Source organism: Plectropomus leopardus, chromosome 8 (assembly GCF_008729295.1).
Source record: "Plectropomus leopardus isolate mb chromosome 8, YSFRI_Pleo_2.0, whole genome shotgun sequence".
NCBI classification, from domain to species: domain Eukaryota; kingdom Metazoa; phylum Chordata; class Actinopteri; order Perciformes; family Serranidae; genus Plectropomus; species Plectropomus leopardus.
In genome coordinates, this window is record NC_056470.1 from 2212548 (window position 1) to 2237115 (window position 24568).

Consider the following 24568-nt stretch of genomic DNA (forward strand, 5'->3'; position numbering starts at 1 on the left):
ATCTGTCTACATCAGTGATGTACTCCAAGTAAGTTCTCCACTTCGCCGCATATTTCTCAGTCCTGTCCACACAGCTGAGAGAGATTTGTTCATATGATGCAACTTTTGCCACAAAGTCCCGTCTTTGTTCCGCATGTGTACTTTAACACAGAATCTATCAGTGGTGGCATCATTCTGCTCCAGCGTGTGACTACACACTGCATCACTGCATCCTGTGATCAAGAGACATGATGAGTGTGACATGTAACACAACCGCATCGGCCTCTAGTGTCACATATAACTAAACAATAAACAATAACAAAGGCATAACAGGTCAATCACAATCACTTACCTTCTCTGCTACATGGCGGCTGATATCATCCTCTGCTTGAAGGGTAAGGAGCTTCTGAATCTCAGGTATAACAATCATAATTTGCGGACATTTATGGCCTCTATTCTTCTTTTTTGAGTTAGCTGCTAGTTGCTAACAGCTGATTTTTAAATCTTCTGTGGCGTGGTCACCAACATAATATGTAACCAAATCATCACACCTCCTCACCCATAATCACGTCTGTCCGTCTTTACGTTTAACACAGGCCTGTTTTGTCACTGGTACTACCTCAAATAATAGTAGTGGAGTAAAAAGTAAAATATTTCCCTCTGAAGTGAAGCTGAGTGGAAAGTGGTGCGAGATTAAAATACTCAAGTAATGTAGAAGTTCCTCAGATTAGTATTTAAGTACAGTCCTTGAGTAAATGTACTCAGTTACATTCCACCACTGGTCAGCAGAGAGACATATAAGGACTGAAATTACAGTCATTGGAATCAATGCAACAAGAAAAGTACTGTTTCTTTAATCCTGATTAAATAAATAATCCAAATTATTGTACTTACTCAAAAAAACTCATCTACATTTGACTAAATGATATTTGTGTATCATTGGTGGACTGTAAAAGTGAGATCCCAAAAATCGGTGGATAATACTAACAAAAGAAGAACAAATTGTGAATACGAGCAAAAATAAGAGAAAATTTGTGTGTACATAGTTTCTAGCATGAGGCCCAAAGATGGGTGCTGAGTCTAACTAGCCAATATTGTATGATATTGGCCATAAGAAATACAAACTGCCCTGCATGAGAGATGCAGCCTGGCTGGCAGTGAGTCAGGAGACAGAACATAAGACAGTAGAAAATATACCAGTAACATCTCATTAGCTAATATTAACTAGCAAGCTATGCTTCTGTGTTTGTCATGGCCAGCACTGCCTCATTCACCTCAGCATGTGGTGGTCACTCACCTGCATTCACTCATGTGTGATGGGGCCCTTAGTCCAGGAGCAGGATGGCTTACCCTTAAGGCTTAGCTAAGCCTTTCTTTGTGTGAAGCTGTCTTACATTTGACCAATCTACGAGCAAAATATAGACTGGCCTGACATGTAGACCACTCTAAAATCTCTTGAAATAAGCTCGCTAGGTTAGATTTCATTCCAGATTTGTACAAAACTTGAGTGATATTTTCAAAATGTCGATAAAGACAGTTGTGAGATGTAAGATGTGTTTCCATTGAGTGATGTTCTGCGACTTCTCCTCTGGCCATAACAAGAAGCATGTTGATAATATTGAAAACATTTGCAGCTTTATTTCTATTGCAGCCATCGCACTAGCCGTCATTATTTCCAGTGTAGGTGTGTTATGGAGCGATAATGAAAAGACAAGCCCCATTATATTTTATAATTGTGGATTCAAAACTTCCAGTTATGTGATGCAGTAACACCTCTTGTAGCTCCTGCTGCATCATGAGGGAGCCAGTTGTTACTGACAAGCACATAGCCATAGCATCATGTGACCTAGAAAAGCCAAAAAAATGTTTCCATTGCAGTTTTTTCAAATCACCTGAAATACCACCTCATGCAAGCATGAACTTCTTTTTTTTAATGTGATAAATGCAAGTTCTTTTTTCAAAATTGACGTTTCGGTTAGATACATTTTATGTTTGCAATTTTAATTTGCGCAGTTTGAGGGTTAATGGAAACCTTCTTTCAGGTTTTCGTCAAGTCCATAATCTCCCCCTCACATCTCAAGCAGTGTGGCAGTGAAAACCATATGACAGTTTAAAAAATATATACAAGTTGCATATATACATACAGCTCCCATGGGTGTAAATTAGCAGAGACAGAGCTGTGAATTGAGCTACAGAAGGATCTGACAGGAAATGTTTCCTCTGTGGTGCAAATGACAATATTCGCACTGTATCTTACATGTACAGTACAGTACATGCACATGATGTAATCCCAAACAAACGAAGTATAGAATGGATACACTGTTGAAAAGGTTACTTTAGACCCTGTTAGCTTCACCTCACTCTCACTATCATCACTTATGTAACTTTGTAACTCTCCACTGTTATCTAAGCACATTAGTGTTCTCTGATGGGATGCCGTAGAACAGAGGCGTAAATCCTGTTAAAAGGAGACTCTGGACTGATGTGGGGTCTGTTTGGGGCTCCCTGAAATGAGATGCTCTGTGGATTGACCTAGTTTGTTTTATCTGTGGACAGCTGGACTTGATTCTGTGTACTCTACCTCCCTCTGCTGGCCAAAAGAAGAACAGCATGTTAAACCTAGTAGTGCACATCAAGATCAGTCACATTATGGATGTCTCCACATGATCATAACTCAGTAACTGTCTGTGTTTGTTGTTTGCAGTACCTTTTTTACCACACAACTGTACAGTGGATAAGACAGAAGATGCCGATTCAGAGGTGAGAAGAGCTCTGAATCAATAAAGAACTGACTTTTTCATTCGTTTATGAAAAGTTTGCAGGGTCATTTTTTTTGTTGCATTTTTTAGTTTGCTTTTTAGTTGTTATGATGTCTTTTTAATACAATACCAATTTTACAAATCTTTTTTTAGAATGATTTGGAAAGCATAGCAAGTTTTAGTTATTCTAACTGAAACTTGAGCTTAGATATATTTAAACTTTACCCTTTGAGATCTGCATTGCCATCATTATGCTTTTGTTGCTTTCAGGTGCCTTTTACAAGTATTTAACCCTTAAGGACTGGAGCAAAATGGTGCAATTTCTTTTAAAAATGTGGGAGAAAAAGGAATGAGCAACTAGTGATCCACAACTTACAAGAAATTCGTAGATTTAGAAAATTAATTGTTAGGGAAAAGATAGGGAAAACTGTCTAGGGAAAGAAGGGGAAAAAAAGGAAAACCTGTATTTTATAATTACCATAATTACACATTCAATATGATCTTACAGGATTTTTAACATTTTTTAGCGCTTTTACTTTCTGTTTATTTATTTATTTATTTTTACAGTTTTTCATGTGATTTTCTTTTTTTTTAAAACAAATTTGTTGCTAATTTTTGGGTCATTTCTTCTTCCATTGCTCATTGCCTTCTTCCCGCATCTTTGACAGAAATCAAACTAATTTGTTCATGTTTCAAAGGGTTAAACTCTGACCATTCATATTTATTGTAAGTGTATCAAGTCACTCACACCATTCTGACCTCTTTCACCTTTAGGACATCAAAGCAGTAGTGGATGGCATCGATGGCATCAAGCTTTCCCCGGGGTTGGCTCTTGGGCTGGGTGACTTTGACCTGATCCGAGTGATCGGCCGTGGAAGCTACGCCAAGGTCCTGCTGGTTCGATTAAAGAAAAACAAGCAGGCGTATGCCATGAAGGTGGTGAAGAAGGAGCTGGTCCACGATGATGAGGTGAGACACTGAGTAGTTTTGGGATGTCAACGATGTGAGACAGGGGCGGGGAAGACAGGCAGAGAAATAAGTGTTCTCTGCTGTTGTCTCAGAATGGCGTTAACCAAGGTTGCATGTTTTTCTGGGTCTGTGCCGGCGTTAGCTGTTGCTGAAGGCAACAAGTGTTTGGGTTGTCCGTCTGTCCATTCCATTCTCATTAACACTATATCCCAAAAACACCTTTAGGGAATTTGGCGCAAATGTCCAGGATTAGATTTCAGTGGTCACAGGTTAAACGTAAAGGTCACTGTGACCTTATCTGTTTCATTCTCATGAACACTTCATCTCATGATCACCTTGAGGGAATTTCTTTAAATTTTGCACGAAAATCCGCTGAGATTCTATAATGAAATGATCAGATTTCAGTGGTCACAGGTTAAAGGTCAAGGTCACTGTGACCTCATTTGTTTCACTCCCATGAACATGATGTCTCACGAACACCTTGAAAAAATGTTTTTAAATGTTTACTTAGATTCAATGATGAACTGATTGATTTTGGTGATCACAGTTCAAAGGTCAAGGTCAGTGTGACAGTTCTGCAAACTTTTTTTCAGCTATTATTCAACGTCATATCTCAGGAATAGAAAGGGAGAGATTTGGTCAGATGCTGAACTGGTGACACTAATCTTGGGTTTTTACCTTGATTGTATAGATCCTCTGTGCTGGCAGGGGGAGGTGTGTGTGAAGCATCCATATTTCAGAATTTGAAGCTTCTTTGCAGCAACATCCACATTTGAAGCATTGACTACCATCAGGCTTCATATGAGTCAAGACAGACATGAATGTAAACTGTAATTACAACTTGATTTGTTCTTTGAGGCATACAACTATGATGTGGTAATTCTTGAACCCTTTTTTCATTAAAATGAGAAAAATCTAGATGTCATGACAAATTAGCTCTCATTTACTATAAACCTGACACAGACAGCAGAGAGACTTAATGCAAGTTGTCACTGTGTAATCATGACTCAAATGCAAAATTACAAAAAGGGAAACTGTAAGCCTCTTGACTCAATTTCCACTTTGTGTGTTTTGTTTATATCAACAGCATAGTGCCAGACAGTCTTTTATAAATGTAAATGCTAAGTATTCAATAATGCTGTACCTACCCAACATCACTAAGTCCTTGAAATGTAATGAACAAGACTCAGTAATGCAAGTGTATACTGTATGTAATGCTTTCTGTGCTTATGAGTCTAAATACTACGAACTACAAATGCGAGTTATCAAATAGCATGTAAAATATGATACAAAAGCAGTAGTAGGTAACTTTTATAAAAACAAGTTTTCATCATATTTGTTGAAACTGTTATATCCTATCACCATATTTTTTTTTACCAAATACCACTATATTAATATTGCAACAATGACCTGTGATTTCCTATTATTGCTTTTACAAAATGTTCATACAATGAGATTTTTAATGAATAATTATCATTCATGTGAATATAATGTCTAAGTGAGTAAAGGCAAATAATAGTACAGCTCATTTTTCTGTAATGCAGCATTTAAAACCAAGAAAAGACAACACATATTGTCATATCCAAAATCCAAGACAATATCTAGTCTCATATCACAACATCAATATAATATTGATATTGCCCAGCCCTTATCCACACAGTAGTGCATGAGACAGATTATACTTTAGAAAAAATCATGTTCCTCCTCCTGTTAGTGCTTCTAATGGCATTTGCAAGAATCCAACAACAACAACATTGCCTTGAAAAATGTAAGTAAATATAACTATTAATCTTGATTCATGTTCACTTTATATCTGATTACTAAGTTTACTTAAACTTTAATGATATTTGACTTAATTAAATCAATCTTTCTAAGTTTAAACTACTTTAGTAAACCAAGTTTACTGTGCTATGAATATAGTATTATGTATTCTGCTGGCTGCAAACCAGTCAGTTATGTTTGCATTTCCTTAAACATGTTAAGAAAACAGAACTCAGATCTCTTAACTTTACCTGGCAAAATCATCTTTGTGATGGTCAAGTTGAGTTTGACTAACTTGAGACTAACTTAAGTTTGCAACAACTTCACAAAATTAAGTAAATACAGTGGAATTCCAAGTAAACTGAACACTTAGATATTAACTTAACATAATTTAAGATTTATAGTTATATTTACTTTCTTTAAGGCAATTGGTTTCAAAGATTATTTTAAATATAAGATCAACTTCTCTGATTTTACAGTGTACTGTCAGAATACAGTGACAGATTTAGCAAATATGATAAAGTTATTTTTTCATGAAAGCTACCAAGCACAGCATCAACAGCTTTCCCTAGCACAAATCTTATTTTATGTCTGTCCAGATATGATTGCTGCTCCAGACTTAATGTATTTCTACAGTTGCTGCATGAGTTAGTCTTTACACAGTGCCTCTGCTTTTAAGTTTTTAAGTCAGTGTGATCAAAAAGTAGCGTTAGCTTGAGGCTGAGGAGTCTCTGAGAGCTGATGATGCTGAGGAAATGGGACCTCTGCAGTCACTGGGCTTAAAGTTTTAGATTGGTGTTTGACAACAACATGCTGGCATGTAATATTATAGGATTTTTCAGGCTTATTCCAACATTTATAACATTGTACTGACCAGCAGAGATGTAACAGTGCATTGCGAGACAGTTGAAAATAGATAAAAATATGTGAGGTTTCAAATCTGTGAGATGAAACTGAGCAGCGAGACTCTTTTTAAACAGCAGAGGGCATAATCTTCGTTTGACTTCACTTGTTTAACTGCCATGTCACTCACTACATGTTCAACTTCCTACTTCACCTGTACAGAGACTAGAGACAGCTCAGCAACATGAAGAAGACGGAGTTATGGCGGCGACAACAGACAATATTAAAATAAAAGATACGCCTTTCAGTTTTTAATTGGAGGAGTTGCAACATTTTGGCTTCCTCAAGTCAGAAAAAAATTAAGGCTAGAAAATAACATGAGTTATTGCTGAGCTTTGGGACAACCAAGCAGTCAGATAATTGGACATGTTTAAAAGTTATCTAATCCTCTTTATATGGATGAAAAAGTGAAAGGAGGAGTACTTTGAACTTTTTGCTTAAAATTTCCCCTCCTAAAACTGTGTGACTATTTTGTTCTTTTCACTCCCTGATAACTTGTACAATGCTTTCATTACTGAGGAGAATGATGGCTAAAACTACAAATACACAAAGATTAGAGTGAACAAAAAAGATAAGAAAGAGAGTAGAAAGCTGTTTTCATCTCTGTGATATATATCTTAAACAAAAAGGTTATCTCTGCGTTTTGCTGCTTTGTGTTCGTAAATGGATTTCTAAGAAGGAGCACAGAGGGTGAAAAGTGTTGTGTTTGTCTTCAGCTGTTTATACACCTTTTTAGATCTGCACGGGCAAAGCCAATCGTCTTCGCGATGCAATATCCTCCAACTATTTTTTTAAAACTCTGGACCCCCTGAAATAGATTCAGGACAAGGTGACATTGCTGGATGACTCATTCTTGTGGATAATTCATGCCAACACTCACTTATGCCAAAAGATGCATGATGAAACACCTGCAACTATTGATTTGATAGACTGTGTAAAGATGGATGATGCATCTTCACCCCTGCTATGATTAAGTGAAGCTAAAATATCCTGGATCAGGCCGCTGCCATCTTCCACTGGTGATGTCAATTGGAGCTGGATACTGCGCAGTAGCGATATCCATGATGGTGGACCTCCCGCCAAAACATCCATCCGACCAATAGCCAACGGCTTCATTGAATGCGAGTGCATGGATTGGCTGTCTCAGCAGTGCATCATGGTGGAAGACCCCCTTTTCGTAGAGCTGAATAACTCAGTAAAACTGTACTTATCATAAATACAAAGACCTGAACAAACATCAGGGTGATGAGAACTACCTTCAGAGACACAAACCATCTTCGTGAAAAAATGACTTGCCGTATATTTGAGTTTTTAGTTTGGCCTATCCATTCACTGACATGGAGAGGTGGGCTTTATTACCTATACTGCAGTCAGACACCAGAGGGCGATCCAGATTGAAAAGCTACACTTTGAGGGAGCTGTCGTGTTGTCCATCTTTACATACAGTCTATGGCTGATTTCTGTGTTACCCATATGAAAGCAACATCAGATCACAAATCTGCAGCTTTTACTGCAACAATCCCACAAATGCAATACATTTTCCATAAACTTAATAGCAGTTGCCTTCTGCAAACGTTATGCGAAATTTCAAACAAGTGTAATAACTATTACATCTGCAGGAATTTGTTTTGTTTATGAGATGGTGATAATCTTCAGCTTTACAAACTGTAATAACTTCCCACAAATATTAATGAAAATGAAAAATGTTTTTTTAAATCTGCCAGAGGGTTTGAGTCAGCTCATTAGAAAATCTTGTAGGTTATCACCTTCCCACAAATGTGACAGTTTTCTGCAAATGTAGTAGGTATAATGTTTGCAGGAAATTACGTATTGTGTTTGTTAAAGGCAACTACTGTTACATTTGTGGAAAATTTATAAGGTTTGTAGGATTATTACCTTAAAAGCTAGAGATTTGTGTCATGTTTGTGGTTATTTATGTTTGTGGGCTGTTATTATGTTGGCAGGTGTTAAGAGGGATAATGTGAGAGATAAAAGTTGGAAAGGGAGGGTCAGATGGAGAGATGGAAGAAGACTGAAAGCAGGAATGAGTAGACGGAAGTGAAGATGAGTGAGTCAGAGACTGGAAGTTTCTGAAAGGAGTGGGCATAACAGAAATGGAAGGGAAGCGGTGGGGGGAAGAGTGGGGGTAGAAAGATACAAATGGCAGAGAGCTTATGAATTGGAAAAGGGGCTTAGGAGGAAGCAGGAAAAAGTGAGTGGATGACTCAGAGAAGAAGATGAAATCTGGGTATAACATCCTTTTTGCAGCAGTGAATCACCAGATGAACATGAGGTGAAATTAATTATAAAAATATCTGCATGCTTCTCCTGAAGCAGGAAATATTCAGACATACGTATCAGTTATGTTTATTATGAAAGGGCTGCGTCTGTATTTTTCAATCCTTACTTTCTTAAGTTTTTGTGTTCTAAGTAAGGTATGGGAACAGGAATTTTAGAAACTGGAATGTCACCCAGCACTGGACCATTGTATATTGGGCAGGCTGCAATGTAACCACACGGGGCATGTGCACCATCAGTGTGTGCCCACTGAAAGTGCTTGTTTTTGCTACTAACAAGCTCAGATTGTTATTTTAAGTGTCTGACAACATCATGGGAAGGAGAAAGCACTTTTTGTTAAAGAGTGAGTTCCCTTTTGTTTTAAGCAGAAACAGCCCAGAAATTGCCAAACTCACCAGATGCCATATGAATGAGTACCAACTTTTAGGCTTTGGCGGTATCACTGTGTGACAGTATACCAAGTTATTTAAAAATCCTGAAGGTATATTTTTCAATATGATCAGAAATACTAGTAAACTCACTGTATGTAGTGTTCAGCACAAGAATATGATGCTAAAGTGGATTGCTGGCTTTAAAAGTTGAGTAATACTAAGAATGTATGAAATATGTGGAACACTTGAAAGTGTGAATTGACTTTTTAGTTTAAAGTATGAATGAGTAGATAAGGCTGAAAATGCATTAAAAGGTGTTAAAATGTGTCAGTACTGACCAGTCTCTCGATATCTCAAGAGCACCTTAAAGGATTTATTTTTTTTTTTCATATTTGGCGCACGTCTACTTGGATTCAACAATTGACTGCTCAGACCCCAGTGGTCAAAGGTCAAGGTCAATGCAAACCTAATCCATTTCACTCTCATGAAGGTGATATCTCAAGACCACCTTGAGGGAATTTCTTCAAATTTAGCACAAATATCCACTTGGATTCCCTAAAGAACTGACCAGATTTTGGTGGTCACGGGTCAAAGGTCAAGGTCACTATGACATCATAATGTTCTGCAAATTCTTTTTTATACTCATCGTTCATTGGAAAACACGCTTCATTCAACAGAAACAAAATGAAACTCCCAAAAAATGTCTGAGTTCATTCTTCCACTGTTGCAATCACCAGCTCTAGTTTGGTTGAAATTAACCCTTAATTAAACTAGTTACACACTTAAATGACTGTTTATTGATATTGATTTTGGGGCTGTTTTTGGTTAAACAGCAAGGTCCATCTCTGCCAGGATCCTTTCCATAATGTTGCCAAAAGTTTTTATTAATAATCTGAGCTTGTCTGTGCAAAAACAAGCACTTTTGGTGCACTCAAATCGACTTGTTAACATGCCTTAAATGGCAGTCTGTTTCATCGCAGCTTTCTACAGCACTCTCATCCAATTCAGAACCAGTTTTAGTCACCAAAGTACCAAAGATTCCCTTTAATTTGAACGTCACTGGTGTTTTCTTATTGCCGTGGGACCACATGTTTTATTCACAAGTGTGCAAGAAAAAAAAATGACAACACTGCATATTCAGCCTCTCTATAGGTCTGTTCACCCAAATTAAAAATATACATATTTTAAACATTTTCGCAAGACAAAATTAGTTTTTGTCATTTAAAAAATATCTACATATGAGTCTCAGTCCCATGTCTCAATAATTAGCATTGTGTGTCTTGTTTGTTTAATCTGTATGCAAACAGAAATGTCAAAATAACAATTTGTGGTTTTCCGAGCTGGAACTACTTTTTTGTCGGACAACTGTTTACCATTCGCCCACTCCTTCTTAGTGGATGGAGGGCAGTGAGCGCAGTGTCTCTGGCTTTAGTTACCACATACAGTCAGTTAGGTCAGATTTTGGTTTTGGTTTCTGTACAGACACAACGGCACCAAACCCGACAACCTCACTGTGACAATAAGACAAAAGGAGTCTGCATGCAGCCACTGCACCAACTGTCCACCAAGAAATAGATCCAACATGCAACTTCTTTTTATAAGCACAAGCTGTTGTTTTTACTTTTCTGTTTGTGTATGTATTAAAAAAATAAGATTTAATGTGTTGATGAGCTTAAGAAGTGCTACTAGGTTCACTTTTTGAACAATTGTGTTACTCTGAATGAAGGCCAAAATCATTCAAAGAGTTGATCATTGTTCCTGTGTAAAACATTGTCTGTAAACTTTAGTGCACAACTTCTGTTAGACTCTCTTCAAACTTTGAGTGCTGTATCCTCAAAATGACAAATTATGAGACATCCAAGACTGCACTTCAGGTCTGTTATTTTATTTTGCACAAAAGCCAAATCATCAGCAAAACCTGCTGTTCAGATCCCCCGTCCATCCAATGGACATTGCTTTTAAAGAAGGTCTAGATCTATAATATCCTCCATCTGACTCCACCCAAACGCACAGACTTAATTGATCGGATGTCTGTAGGCCAATCACAGTGTTCCACATCATCTAAAGTGGACTGCAGCAGAGTTCCACCCCCTTTCTTAACAAGTATGGCTGACCTGATGAAAGAATGAAGTGCAAGGCATATTTAAGTCCATAAATCGAATTGTCAAAGTACATAATTGGTTTTAAACAGTTTTTAAATTAAACATGAAATGCAATGTTACTTTAACATTTAGGATTTTTACAAAAACACCTGTCCATTGGAATGGACAATGGATCTGAGTGTCACCTGAAAACAAACAGGGTAATACTGTTTAAACCGGGAAGTACTGTTCAAATACAATTTTCTATGATTCAACCATCTTATAATGCAGCGTAGTGATTAAGTTCACAGAATATTAACCTCAGGAGGTTTTCCATACATTATTTTTAGCATTATTTTAATTAAGAATACTTTGAGTCCCGTTAACAAAAGAGTGTATATATATATATATATATATATATATATATATATATATATATATATATATATATATATATATATATATATATATATATATATATATATATATATTGTTTAATAAGGTTTGTTAGGACCATTTATTGTCATTTTAGGTATTTTCTGCGTAAAGATTCTTCATCCATTAGAAAAATTATAAATTGTGTATTTTCCAGTGGATGAAGAATCTTAATATAGTAAAATTCCTATCAAAAACATTTTTTTGTAATTATTGATGAGTGCAGTAGAAATCTATCGTTACAACATTGTGTGTGTGTGTGTGTTTGTAACATCATTGGGTTCTGTATGGGTTGACAAAATGATCTGCAGGCTGCTGCACCTCTGCCCAGTTCATTACTGTAATAAACTAGTAACTGAACACGTGTTTTGCATACTCTGAAAAACTCTCCTTTTAAAGGACTTAAACACAAAAGAATCAAGGACAAATTGAAAAAGATTGTCGGTGCTGCATCCTGCAAACTTTGCCTTGTTTGTGTTGTATAAGCCCACTAGATGGCACCATTGCTGAACATATGACACAGAAACCAGTAGGCTCATGTAGGCAGACCGAGGATCACAGACCAGAGTGATGCACAGCTCATCTAGAACAACATAAACCACATCGCAAGCTTTAAGCCTTCACTTCCCTCTTCACCTCATGCATTTTTTTCTTTTCTGCACACTAACTAACCAAATTTGACTCTATGAGACGGATGAAATTTGGCCCTAATAAATAGGATTTAATGAAACAATCCTCCTCTTGTGATAGCAGATTAATTTATTCATGGCTCTAATCATGCACATTAGTTTAATAATTCATCTCTTTAGTTGTCTATTGGCTGACATCAAAGGAAGCGTGTAAGAGCTCTCACAGACACTCTACAAACTACTAAAGCAGCTCAAGTGACCAATGCGCGATGTGTTGTTACGGCATGTTCTGCATAATTATCAATTCCTCAAGTGATAATGAGCTGACCAGAAGGAATTTGGTATCAAGTGCACAATATGAGGTCTTTATTGTGATGTCATAAATTAACCATATGGTGTTGAAACACAGCATGGGGAACTCACATTTTAGAAACACTGTATTGTAGATCACATAAAACATTAACCATCATCACATTAATGACACTTTGAATCTGCATAAAACATCCACTCTCACAGCTCTCTAAAAAACCACCTAATAAAACCACAGCTGGATGATAACAGTGGTAGAAAATGGGTTTGTGAATTAAGACACTGTTGGTCTCTATTATTCAGAGGCGTTCTTGCTCAGCTAACATCAGATGCTGCTCTACTCGAGAACACCTTTGAGGCATGAATGTACTCTAAGCAACTTTTACCTTATTAAGTGCTGTAGTGAATTCTCACCTTGCAAATTTAGATTTTAAAATTGTATAAAAGGCCATATACAATACAATTCATTATTATTATTATTTCATTATTAAGTAAATCAAAGTAGGAAACAGTATTTAAAACTATTAGAGAAAATTGCACCATTGAATGTTGAAGCTCCTAAACTTTGAAACTCTCTCCCTTTGGATGGAAATCTGGACAATTTAAAAGACAGCTGCAAGGGCCACTTGTTTAGACTTTGTTTATTTCGACTTGCCTGTAAATGCTGATTCAGCAGCACTATTGTTCTTGAAATGTTTATGTTCTATTTTATTATTTCACCGCTGTTTTGGACACTTAATTAATTCCACATTTTTCAACAAAGAAACTTCATTCAAACATCAAAAGTTCAATTAGGACATTATTGTTGATGCTTTCATCATTCATACCTTTCATATTTTCAGAAATACGCTACGTGTTCTAGAGAAAATTTCCGCATTCAAATAAATAGAGGGAATTGTCAGAATTGACACATTTTCACACTTTTTCATGCCTTTTCAATCTTATTTACTCATTCATATTTTCAGCTCAAAAGTCCTAACAAACTTAAAAATGTTCCACATCTTTAATTAATTCTTGGTATCATTCAACTTTTAAAGCCAATAATCCACTCAACCTACAGCATTTGAATTAACCAAAGATGGCAATATAGTTAGGATGAATGCTGATTCAGGAGCACTATTGTTTTTGGATTTTTTTGAATTTTTGACAAAGAAAACATCAAACATCAAAATTAGACATTATTGTAATACTTTCATCATTCACACCTTTCATACTGTCAGAAATATTCTGGGAAAAAAATCGACATTCAAATGAATAGAGAGAATGGTCAGAATTGACACATTTTCACATTTTTTATTCATTATTTAACCTTATCTGCTCATTCATACTTTCAGCTAGTAAGCCCATTCAAACTGTAAAATCCGCACCTTTCATACATTCTTGGGACAATTCAACTTTTAAAGCATTTCTTGTTGCAGCGACTTGTATAAGTAAAGATATATAGATATAGATACAGATCTCTGTCTTGGTGTCATTTTTAAATGATGATGAGATGATGTTGAGCCTTATTTTGTGTCAGTGACTAACTGTTGGACCAGATGTCTTTTGTCACACCATCCAAGGTCCACCGTCTTCACAGGAAGGGGGTTGAGGATTGTTCTCCAGACTGACTGTTTTTCTTTGTTTTTTTAATCTGTGGCATGGTGTGTCTCCCTCTGTCTATTTAATCACAGAGGGTCTATTGATAAGACAGATTGATTGTTAATACATGATCTTTCCTCTGTCTCCGTCTGTCTTCTTCATCTCTGCAGGATATTGACTGGGTTCAGACAGAGAAGCACGTGTTTGAGCAGGCGTCCACCAATCCATTCTTAGTAGGCCTCCACTCCTGTTTCCAGACAGAAAGTCGGTAAGAGCATGATGAGGCTCACACTCATTCTGTAAATGTTAAAGCCAATGCATTTCACTCGCAGCTCATACGACCTGACAGTAGTTCCTTTTAGTCATATGAAATATTACTTTATGATGATGGTCCGTTCTTTAAAGGGTAAAGGGTAAAGCTGGTGTATTTATATAATTTCATGCCAGTTTACAACTGTAGTTCTTGTGGTCCAAATACATTATAGTTATACAGTTACGTAGATATCACAAAAACAACAATATCAACATTTTGTAATTTAAAATTTTTTAAAAAGATTTTAAGATTTTTTTTATGCCATGAACGGATTAAAGTAATGTGTTAGAAGGTTTTTATTACCTTAGCCCTTTGAAACCTGAGTGAATTGGTTTGATTTCTTTCAAAAACATGGGGAAAGGACAACAAGCAACTTGACAAGACATTGCCAAAAAAGAGCAGAAAGTTATATTTTTGTGACATAATTATAAATATAAAGTTATTGTATTTATAAATATAATTTTTGGGGTACATTTTCTCTATTTTTTGGGATAATTTTCTTATATCTTACCCTCCTTTTAAAATGCATTTTTAAGTGATTTTCTCATCATCTTTCACCTATTTCTTTTAATTTGTGGGACATTTCTTGCCAAGTTGCTCATTGCCTTTTGCCCCATGTTTTAAAAACCAATTTGCTCAGGTTTCAAAGGGTCAAATAGCTTGTGAAAAGCGCCTTGACACCACACAAGAAAACTGATGCCAATCCAGGTTTCAAATGGTTATCAGCAGCTCTTTTAGAAATGTAATAAAGAAAAACATCATAATATGCCCGGCAGGTAAAAAAAGGTCTTTATGAAATGTCACTAGTATATCAGCTATAAGGGTGGCACGGTAGCATCGTGGTAAGCACTGTTGCCTCACAGCAAGAGTGTCCCTGGTTCGAACCAGGGCTAGAATGGGGTTCGGTCCGTGGGCGGGGCCCTTCTGTGTGGAGTCTGCATGTTCTCCCTGTGTCTGCGTGGGTTCTCTCCGGGTTCTCCGGCTTTCTCCCACATTCCACATTGGTGACTCTAAATTGCCCTTAGGTGTGACTGTGAGTGTGAAAGGTTGTCTGTCTATACAAGTCGGCCCCTGTCGGCTCACAGCTGTGATTGGCTCCAGCCCCCCCACCCCCACCCCGCAACCTTTGCGAGGACAAGCGGTTACGGAAAATGAATGAATTAATCAATATCAGATATAAAAGATTACATGTGCTGCTTGTCACTTTAATTCAAATCAGTGTTTTTCTTTTGAAAGCATATTCTACATCTACATGCATTTGCTACAGGGCATTAAAGGCTGGCATTAGGTTGTCTTTTGTTTTTAATTTTCCAAATAAATCCTCTGAATAGACAAAAACCAACAATGAATTGACCTATTTACAAGTTGTGTCATTCTGGGCTGATCATCAGATTGATTAACCCTTTGAAGACTTTTTTTTAAAGAAGAAAAATGTCTAGAAAACTATAGAGAAAATATTTGTAATTAATTTATTTTAATTTGAAAATTATGTTGAAGAAAGAAATTGTACATATGTTTTCAAAATAAATTTCAGCATTTTGGGTGGTCATTTTCTTGTTTGTTTTTGTTCTTTTGTGTCCGATTGTCAGGTAATTTTATTGTAACTTTTTTTAAAAGCTAATTTAAAACTATGCCCTGCAATAGTCCTGAAATCGACCAATTTGCCCAGGATTTACAAGGTTAAAAACACATGTTGACGTATACATGTCGATGGACATTTGGACAAAAAGGACCCTAACTGCATGTTCAGTCTCACGCAGACGTCACTTAGCATAGTCAGGTTCAGTTTTTACATTTATTTTTCCGGACCTGAGAGGAATACACTTCAATTGCTATTTCTGCTGGATGCTTTTGGTTCATTGAATAGTGCGGTTCCTTAATGCATTCAGCTAGTTTTTGGATGTACTTTTTAGAGGCTCACCACAAAAAACACACTGCTGCAGCCCAGTGGCCAGAGGAAAATGTTGACATGTTTCGCAAGCCACAAATATGTTACATTTGTACATTTCATAGGTATCATATCAGTGTTTCTAAAGTGACTTAGTTTATGAGTTGACTGTCACCTGGTGATGGAGGTGAATGTTGGTTAAATAGAAATTCAGGCAAGACACCTGCCAAGCTGCAGACCAACAAACAACAACACCTCCAAAACACAATCTTTTTCTAACCGTAAACAAGTGCTTTTTGTGCCTAGCGTTAACCACATGTTAACCACAGCATTGTGGAAATGTTAACTTTTAACATATCAACTTCATAGTAATGCACAAATGTAATGTATTTGGTGGTTTGCAAAAATATATAATGCCAACATTTATTCTGGCGACTGGGCTGACTGCTAAGGTATGTTTCTCATCGTGCTCTGGTTTCCAGGTTATTTCTGGTGATTGAATATGTGAACGGCGGAGACTTGATGTTTCATATGCAACGACAAAGGAAGCTCCCTGAGGAACATGCAAGGTAAATATCCATCCCTTTCTTATTGCAGATTGTCAAATACAGAATCTTTGTCATGCACCTTGGTGTCTCATAGTAATGAAAAGGGAACCCTTTAGCATGTCTTTGTGACACATAGCTGAAACACATTGCAACTATAGCTCTTAATTTTTTAAATTGCAATTAATTGCAGAATTTCAATAGTTAATCACATTTTTTAATCATGTTTTCAATTCAATTATTTGCATTTTAAAACAGTTATGAAGTCCAAAATGACAAGGCAAAGACATTCTTACCAGATCGTCTTGATAAGCAATCTAATGACACCAAAAAACTGTATGGGACTAGCATCAAATTGAAATGTCATGGGTACCGTTGGTGTCAATGTCACACGCTGAGGGGTGTGACAAAGCATCCGTGGGCCTTTTTGACGAGAATGGGCTGAAAAATCCTGTTTCTGTATATAGAAACCTATCTCATCTACCCTCGTTTGTTAGGAGCTCATATCGGTGATGTTAGAGGTGCAGGTGGAAGAAAGGTGACTTTATCATTTGGCCTTTCTCAAATGCTGTACTGTAATAAAAAAAAATCTCAGTAGCAAGTTGCAGCGAGGCCTCCAGGACTCCGGCTAAAATCTTCCTCAACAACATCTAAGCACTCCTCACAGATGTGCCGTATGCTTAATGGGATGCTTTAGCAGCTCCTCGTGGACGTGGCAGCGCTGCTGAAATCCAACCTAACACTTATTTTTCCACCTCTGAGAAATATAATGAGCACCCATAATTCATTGTGCCTGTCTACTTGCGGGGCATTCCAACTGCGGCTCTGATAAATGCTGGATCAAAGGCTGGGTAATTTAGAGAGGCACCGTTGGGCCCCTATCGGCCCCTACAATCTGTATTCTGGAGACAGTGGCTGTACATATGCAAAGCAGCATGTTAATCACTCATAATGATTGTACATATTCATGAGCAGCGCTCTTAGAGAGAGCCCTGCCGCATTCCCCCGCGCCGTGGGGGAGGCGGCCCTGTGTGGGGGGGGTGGATGGTGCTGCCGATAGGACGCAGCTTCTATCAGTCTGATGCCAGCAATGAAACAACGGTGTACAATGGAGGCTGTCACGGCAAAAACGTGGGGGAGCCGTGTGGGATTTGTGATTTCTCCATCAAACATCTCTCCACTCCAGTCTTTGCCTCAGTATTTGACAATCAGAGGTTTACAGCAGGCAGACAGAGAGGCTCGTCACTGTTAATGAAGGCTTATCTCCTAGAGACAGAATACACACTACCTACACAAGGACAGGAAATGCTTCTGACTCACCAAAGACACACAGCAACTACATCAAATCATGGTCAAAACTAGAGGGATTTAAGGGTGATGCTTGCTATAAATATGCCTTTGTTTAGTAATAAGCAGAACAATCTTAGTAACATAAATCTACTTATGAAAGCCCTGTTTACTGCAGAACTCAGTGATCAATTGGAAATAACCAAATGTGCTCCATTATTTTTGTGTTTCTGTATTGACATACAGTAATCGCACCATTCCAGGGTGCAGGCTCGGAGTGATGATTTAGAAGCACAGTGACAGTGTGCCGAACATCATAAAAAAAGCCTTCAGGCAAAAATACCATCTAGAAGCTGTAGCCAGCAGTGGGGCTAATGAGGGGGGCTTTTCTATTGTGACTGTTGGCGCAGGTCAAACCATGTCATGCCAATTTCGATCGTCTGATTGACACCAGAGAAGGACCCTAAAGTTTGCTGTGAGCTTGTTAGTAGCATAAAGGCCACGGAGTTAACAGAGGCCAGCATGTACGTGTTAAGCAGATTTCTTGGTGATCTGTCTGTTACATCATAAGATTATTTGACTCCCTTGCTTCTCAAAATGCTCCCTAAACACTTGGCTATGTCCTCACCTTCTGTTGTTGTAAGCAGCTCCTTCTTTGTAATCCAATCACAGCATCTCACTATGACCACCAAACGTGGTGTGCCATTCACATTCACATCCATTGAGTGGGATTAGGGGTGGATAACTGATCTGTTGTAGACCCAGAGCAATGAACAGTTGAATTTCACTTTCACAGTGCCTGGTGTTGTGCTGCTCCATCTGTGCCCAGAGTATGCATGCAATGTATAACAGAACAGTAGCTCTCAATGAATGCTCCAGCTGCAAAAATTGAAAATCAATATCTGGTGGCAGATGTTGTTACAAGATGGGCTGCCACAAATAAATTAATGTGAGAAACCTGCACTATAATATTTCAGCAATCTATTAAGCACATTTATTGCTATTGTGCCATAAAGCTATGTTGTGCAAATGGTACCACGCATCGCCAAGGTTGCCGACCCCTGCCCCAAAGGTTGCACTGTGCGTGTCTGTCAGATGCAGAGGAACATAAAAAATGTGTCAGCATTTGATGAACTGGGAATGAGAACAGTTCATAGTGTGTTGAAGCTCTTAGTGTGTTGAAAATGAAAAAGGTTCACCCTCTGGGGGCATGAATGGGCTCAGTAACTATGGCAGTCTCATCAATAAGTCCTTTGCAGACATAGAATCTGTAACACTGGCCTTTCTAGCTTTTTAAAGTCATGGCTATTTAACATTCAGACAGGTCTTTGTCGCATAAAAGCTTTGCATTGGCTTTATTCAAACGTGACAGGACCATTATGGATAGAACTGCCATGCTTGCAAGATATTTTTCACCTGGAGCTGTGCAAGACTGTGCAAAGCTACTTTTTTTCTTCTCACCACGGTCACAGGACTACTGGAGCAGTAAATTGGAAAATGACAATATGAAAATGTATTTTGCATTTCAAGCCCTGTTTGACTCTGCTGCTAATTAATGACCATTGTGAGTATGATGGTCATATGAGACCAACACAACATGCGCAGCTACCGAGGGCATTATAGATGCTGTTTTTTTTTCTCTGTACAAGACGACATCTTTGGCCAGAGTGAGGCACAAGCGGACAGGTCAGACACATAATTTTCTCCTTATTCTCCTTCTCAGATTTTATGCTGCTGAAATCTGTATCGCTCTGAACTTCCTGCATGAAAAGGGCATCATCTACCGTGACCTGAAGCTGGACAACGTACTCTTAGATCATGAGGGACACATCAAGCTCACAGACTATGGCATGTGCAAGGTAAGACACGTATTGATTTATTTCGGTGAACTGTGCGGATGGCTGGCATAGGGTTTTCAATAATGCAGCAGATCTGTATTGACTGGAAGTACTAACAAGGCCTCTGTCTTTGTTTTTTTGACCACCATTCATGTCTCCGCATGTCATACCTTTTTATCTTTTATCATTCAGGAGGGGATCAGACCAGGTGACACCACTAGTACCTTCTGTGGAACACCCAACTACATAGCACCTGAGATCCTGAGAGGAGAGGACTACGGTGAGTACTGGAGTCACACAGGGTTGGATCAGTTCATGTTCAAACGTTGATCTCAACAAATGGTAATTTTTCTAAGCTACTGATGGTGAAGGTTAAAGTTTTAATAAAAAGGCAATGAAAGATGGACTAAAATCCTGCACTGTGCCGCATAAACTGCATCAGGCAACTTTTGTAGGCTGAGTGGCAGCTACAGAGGTCCTTAGAGACAGGAGATAAAAGAAATAAAAGAGAAAGTTCTTCAGTGTTTTCATGCCACACATGATGTATATTTAAAGGAATAGCTCATCTTACCGCTGTGTGCCCTCCCAGGCTTCAGCGTGGACTGGTGGGCCCTGGGCGTGCTGATGTTTGAGATGATGGCTGGGAGGTCCCCATTCGACATTATCACCGACAATCCTGACATGAACACAGAGGAGTACCTCTTTCAAGGTGAGGCAGAAGGCCATTGAACTGGGAGAGACTAGTGGTCATTTTTAAACCATTTGCTGGAATACTTGACTTTTTACTGAACATTTGTACATGTGTTTATACAGACAGGATTTTTTGTCTATACTAATTGTTTCTATTTTTTTTAAAGGTTATGAGGCATAATTCTGTTTTGTAAAAGCAACAACACCACAAAATATACTTTCTAAAAAGCTGTCATAATTTCTCAAACAATGGTCCATACTTTGGTGTGAGATGAATATGTCGGCATCTTTTCAGTGGAAATGGAAAATTTCAATTACTTTAGATTGCCCTCTAGAGGAAAGATCAGGTGTGCCTGCAAAATGTGTTTCAGAAAGGTTAAATCAACTGGGAACTGCAAATATCCTTATCAAGTTCTTTGGAAAACTGGCCATTAGTTTACAAAACACAAAAGTCCTGGTTAAAGAAATTGGAGGCCAGATGGTGATGCTGAAGGAAATATTAGAGGGTCATGAAATCATTTGTAATCCTCCTGTGGTGATGATGAGTATAAATACAAAGCAAACACAGCCTTGCTCTGAAGCAGTTTTAGCTATCTTGCCTACCATACTAGTGGCTCTCTGAGGCTGTACACTTCCTTGCTGTGAAGATGGTCCTTTAATAAAACTGGAATATCGCTGCAGTAGAAAGATGCAAATACTTTTGAAAGTGATGCTTTTGCTCAAGACGTAGAAAACCTCCAACTACCAGAATGCACTGCACCGCACCAGACCAATAAACACTCCTGCTGGAGGGTGACTCAATGCAAAGTCGTCTGTTTGCAACAGTGGCCGCTGGCTGGTAACAAACAATATTGAATTCAATTCAATCAGCTCTGCCTAGTTTTACTGTTTGATGTGAGTTTGGTGTGAGTTCAGGAGAGAGAGAGAGGGGCATGTATGTCTATTGATGCACTTCTATACTCTTTGTGTTGCGACATGGGTGGCGGGCAATACAAAAAATGCAGAAGTACAGCCTGTAGTTCAAACAACAGCTCCAAGAGCCAGTGAATCTCCGCCAGATGACATGTTTAATGGCAGTGTTTTGCTGTGGAGTGAGAAGAGATATTTAGGCGCTGGTTAGATGGAGTGAAGTTTTTTTACACAGACACATTGTTTTGATACAAAGCTGGTTGAAAATTGGCAAAGTACCCCTTTAGCACGCTGATGTTTAGTGAGTACAATGTTCACCCTCTTGTTGATCAGCACTAGAAGTGCAGCTGAGGCTGATGGGAGTGTCATTAGCTTTCCAGGTATTTATTTGGTCATTTCCATTCCATTAATTTAAAGAGCGCATCATGAATGTCTAAAACCAAATGTCCATCCGATAGTTGTTGACACATTTATACCTAAAACACATGAAGCTGCTGGTGGAGCTAGATGTCAAGTCTTTAAGAACTTGTTCTCTCAGGTCTATAAATCCTTTCAAACTTAGGCAAATTAGCTCAATTTCTTTTAAAAACATGGGAAAAGGGTGACACACAAGCTAATAAGAAATGGCTCAAAATTTAGCAAGAATTTGTAACTGCAGTTTTTTGGATAGCTATTCACTAAATAAATAATTTTCAAAAGATTAGTTTCACTCTTAAAAGTTCCTATTATAGTGAAAAGTCATACTGACAGTTTTTTCTTAATGTTCCATCCATAGTTTACAACTGCACGCTGTACCTGTCTGTGTTCCATCAGCAGGAATGTCCACAGCTTCTCACTACATCCTTCGTGCTTTAAGGGATTGGAAGTATAGTGGGAAATCAAATATGAATATTGAGAGCATGGCATACTGTTTTGGTGCCATTTGAACCAAAACATGTTAATTTAACCCTCTGTGACGCATAACTGATATTGTGAGAGAGAGGAAAAAACAGATTCCATGTAATGGAATAACATTCGGCTCTGGGCTGTAAAGGATTTATGTGTGTGTAAATCCAGGCTTAGATGCTTCTGGTATGCTTCATTAAAACGGAGGGATCTCAGAAACAGGGTTAATTTTATTTCTCTTAAATGTTAATTAGTTTTAGTTTTCTGTAGTCTCTCCTGTTTTGTTTTAGTTGGTGACATCTTTTGGCATTTGAGTAGACTTTTTGTGATATATACATTAGTGATATACAGTAGAAAACCTGAGAAGGCTGTGGGAAGCAACAGCTCAAGAAAATACAGTCATATTGTTTCTCTGTTCTGATCAAATGTAGTCATTTTTGTGTTTCAAATTCAGTCTACAGATTACATGGTCCTGTATAGATTGAAAAAATTCTGCCTTCGGAGGGATTAAACTCCTTAACCATTTGAAACCCGAAGGGACATTGCTTTTCTTGTCCTGCTTTCAGATGCCTTTCACAAACCCTTGGGCCCTAAGCAAATTGGTCCATTTCTTTCATAAAAATTGGAAAAGGCAATTGCACTTTTTACTCATTTCTCGTCATTTTTGGGTAATTTCATCTTTTGTTGCTCATTGCCTTCTCGCATGTTTTTGAAAGAAATCAAAGAAATTTGTTCACATTTCAAAGGGTTAAATAAGAATAGTATTGCAAGAAAAACAACCTGGTAATCTTTCCAAAGGATACAAGACTGTAGTAATTTGCTGTTATCTATGTGGATCTTACAACTTGAAAATGCTCTGACAGAATGTGTGTGCTAGAAACTGGTTAATATTTGAGGACTCATGTAATGATGTACTGCTGCATGCAATGCTGTAATGCATGCTCCCCCACCCCTCATGAACTGTGGAGAATCTGGCAGTACATCATGGCCTCTATTACAGATGAGATTTAGGGTGCATGTGTGGAACAGTTCAGCGTTTTTTTTTTCCCCTCGCATTACTTTGCTTCATTTGGCAGCTAAATACATTTTCATTTGAACTGAAATGGCGCCAAATAGCAACACTGAGACCCCTGAAAACACAAGTCTCTGTCTTCCATCAGTCCAGCTGCAGAGTAATTGTGAGAGTTAGAAAGTAAAAGCACAAACATTTTTTTATGAGTATGCTTTCTGTCTTTTCATAGTGATGGTTTTAATGGTATAAGGAGACAGATGTAGGAATATGATGGCTAGTAATGACTTGGAAAATGTCAAAAAAGTGAAAAAAAAAAAAGAACAAAGAAGAGAACAGAAAAGAGTCTGGACTAATGCTAACATTTGGTTTTATGTGCTGCTATGCTTTTTGTGAAGCAGGGACTATAATGTGGATTGATAAAGCATATATGACATCACCTACATTAGGCTTGGGGGGTTCTTTTCATAATACCTTAATGTAATTTAACCAAGGTCTATGACATAATTAGTGTGTGGCACAACCCTTCCTCATACACACACACACACACACACACACACACACACACAGCACAACCGGCAAGTTCGCTATATTCAGCAAGCTCTCTTGCCTTTTTCAGTCTACTTATTGTATATAATACTATATATATATATATATATATATAATACACTCACTCTCAAACGGAAATATTATTACACCCTTTTCCTAATTCAACAGAGAAGAACACCCGTACACATTCTTCTTTCATTCTTTAGATGAGAATGGCCCTACTATAAACGTAAAAGTCTTTCCTTTACATTTAAAAAAAAATCTGCGTTCATATGATAACATTGTGAGAATGATCCTCATGTACATGGATCTGCCAGAACCACAGAAAACGCTGTGGTTTGCATGCCAGGCCGGTAGTTTTTAGTGTAACATTGTAATGACACACCATAGAAGAACACCACGCGCATGCGCAAAGTGTGGCCATGACATCACCGTTCTCACAGGATTTGTGCATTGTCAGTTTACACAGAGACAGAAAAGGCTGCGTTTTCAAAAGATTATGGAACTCAGTTTCAAAAGTTTGTGTTTTCAGGCCCCCAAAACGCAATTGTCGTGTGAACGAAAGGACAAACCGCAGCAA

The 24568-nt window shown here is 37.9% G+C and overlaps 1 protein-coding gene across 1 annotated transcript in view; it reads left to right on the top strand.

Annotated features, from left to right (window-relative positions):
• The window catches only part of prkcz (protein kinase C, zeta), a 166327-nt gene that overhangs the window by 99972 nt on the left and 41787 nt on the right, over positions 1-24568 (top strand). Inside the window, exons 8-14 of the mRNA XM_042491932.1 lie at positions 2684-2739; positions 3513-3707; positions 14246-14343; positions 16759-16845; positions 19832-19967; positions 20139-20226; positions 20536-20655. Coding sequence (XP_042347866.1) covers positions 2684-2739; positions 3513-3707; positions 14246-14343; positions 16759-16845; positions 19832-19967; positions 20139-20226; positions 20536-20655 — 780 coding nt within the window. The remainder of the gene's footprint in view (positions 1-2683; positions 2740-3512; positions 3708-14245; positions 14344-16758; positions 16846-19831; positions 19968-20138; positions 20227-20535; positions 20656-24568) is intronic.